At 48.2% G+C, this 1,185-nt stretch overlaps 1 protein-coding gene across 1 annotated transcript; it reads left to right on the forward strand.

Moving 5' to 3' along the window:
* Positions 1 to 6: 6 nt before the first annotated feature.
* Positions 7 to 1,132, forward strand: LOC109509470 (lysyl oxidase homolog 2A-like). The gene is made up of 3 exons (XM_019859317.1): positions 7 to 383; positions 516 to 756; positions 834 to 1,132. The coding sequence occupies exons 1-3, from the start codon at positions 263 to 265 to the stop codon at positions 979 to 981; spliced, it is 510 nt and encodes a 169-aa protein (XP_019714876.1). The 5' UTR covers positions 7 to 262; the 3' UTR covers positions 982 to 1,132.
* Positions 1,133 to 1,185: the final 53 nt, after the last annotated feature.

Here is a 1,185-nt window from a genome sequence, read left to right on the forward strand (position 1 = left end):
CAGCGCTAAGGCAAAACGGTGTGTGAGTTTCATCCATTAGTGTTATGGATCACTAGAATAAGTGAACGGGGCTCGCCGTGCCATCACAGAGAGGCTATATTCCTTTTCAAAGTCTTGTCAATATGTCTTCAAAATGAAGTTGAAGTTATTAATGCTGTGTCAAATACACATTTCTGCCCGGAGCTGATCCATTTCGGGTGTCTTCTGTGCTCCTCAGGAAACTTGGTACTGGCAGAGCGACGCTACATCTGATGATATTGTGATGAGTGGAGTGAGATGTTCAGGCACTGAGCTGACTCTGGATCAGTGCCTGCATCACGGGAAGCACATTCAATGTCCCAAAGGTGGTGGACGCTTTGCTGCTGGGGTGGCCTGTACTCTGAGTAAGGAGCGAAGAATGCGTTATTATTGACTACCTAGAACATCCAAACAATCAAAACTGGCTAAATGTAGTGTATGTGAATCACGTTGCTCGTATTGCCAATCCCACTGAGTTCATGGTGTGTCCTATCCAGCGGCCCCTGACCTGGTCCTGAACGCCCAGGAAGTGGAGCACACCGCCTACCTGGAGGACAGACCTATGTATGCCCTGCAGTGTGCCCAGGAGGAGAAGTGCCTGTCCAGCAGTGCCGACAAGGCCGACCAGAACTCTTACCGCCGCCTGCTGCGCTTCTCCTCGCAGATCCACAACAATGGCCAGACAGACTTCAGGCCGCGAGCAGGGCATCAATCCTGGACTTGGCACGAATGCCACAGGTGATGCCAAAACATCCACTGCTGTTCAGTTCTGATACACGGGTCCTTTTAAACAATTGTTTCCTATCTATATCCAGACATTTCCACAGCATGGAGGTGTTCACCCACTATGACTTGATGAATGTGAATGGAACTAAAGTGGCAGAGGGTCACAAAGCCAGCTTCTGTCTGGAGGACACGCGTTGTAAAGAAGGTACATCCGTTTGTTGTTTCGGCCTTCATTAAAGGGGAACTGTAGCCCACAAAATTTCACTCCGATATGTTTTACGCGCACCCACGAGTCTAAACACGGCATTCTGATTAATATCGCATCTGTGGAATATGAATTAAGCAGCAAAAATCCACCTATTGTCATCCATCTGAGGGGACGGCCATTTTAAAAGTAGCTGTCAGCTGAAAATGACATCACAGTGCTTTTATCCACAAACA

Source organism: Hippocampus comes, unplaced genomic scaffold, assembly GCF_001891065.2.
Source record: "Hippocampus comes isolate QL1 unplaced genomic scaffold, H_comes_QL1_v1.1 C16910168, whole genome shotgun sequence".
Lineage (NCBI taxonomy): Eukaryota > Metazoa > Chordata > Actinopteri > Syngnathiformes > Syngnathidae > Hippocampus > Hippocampus comes.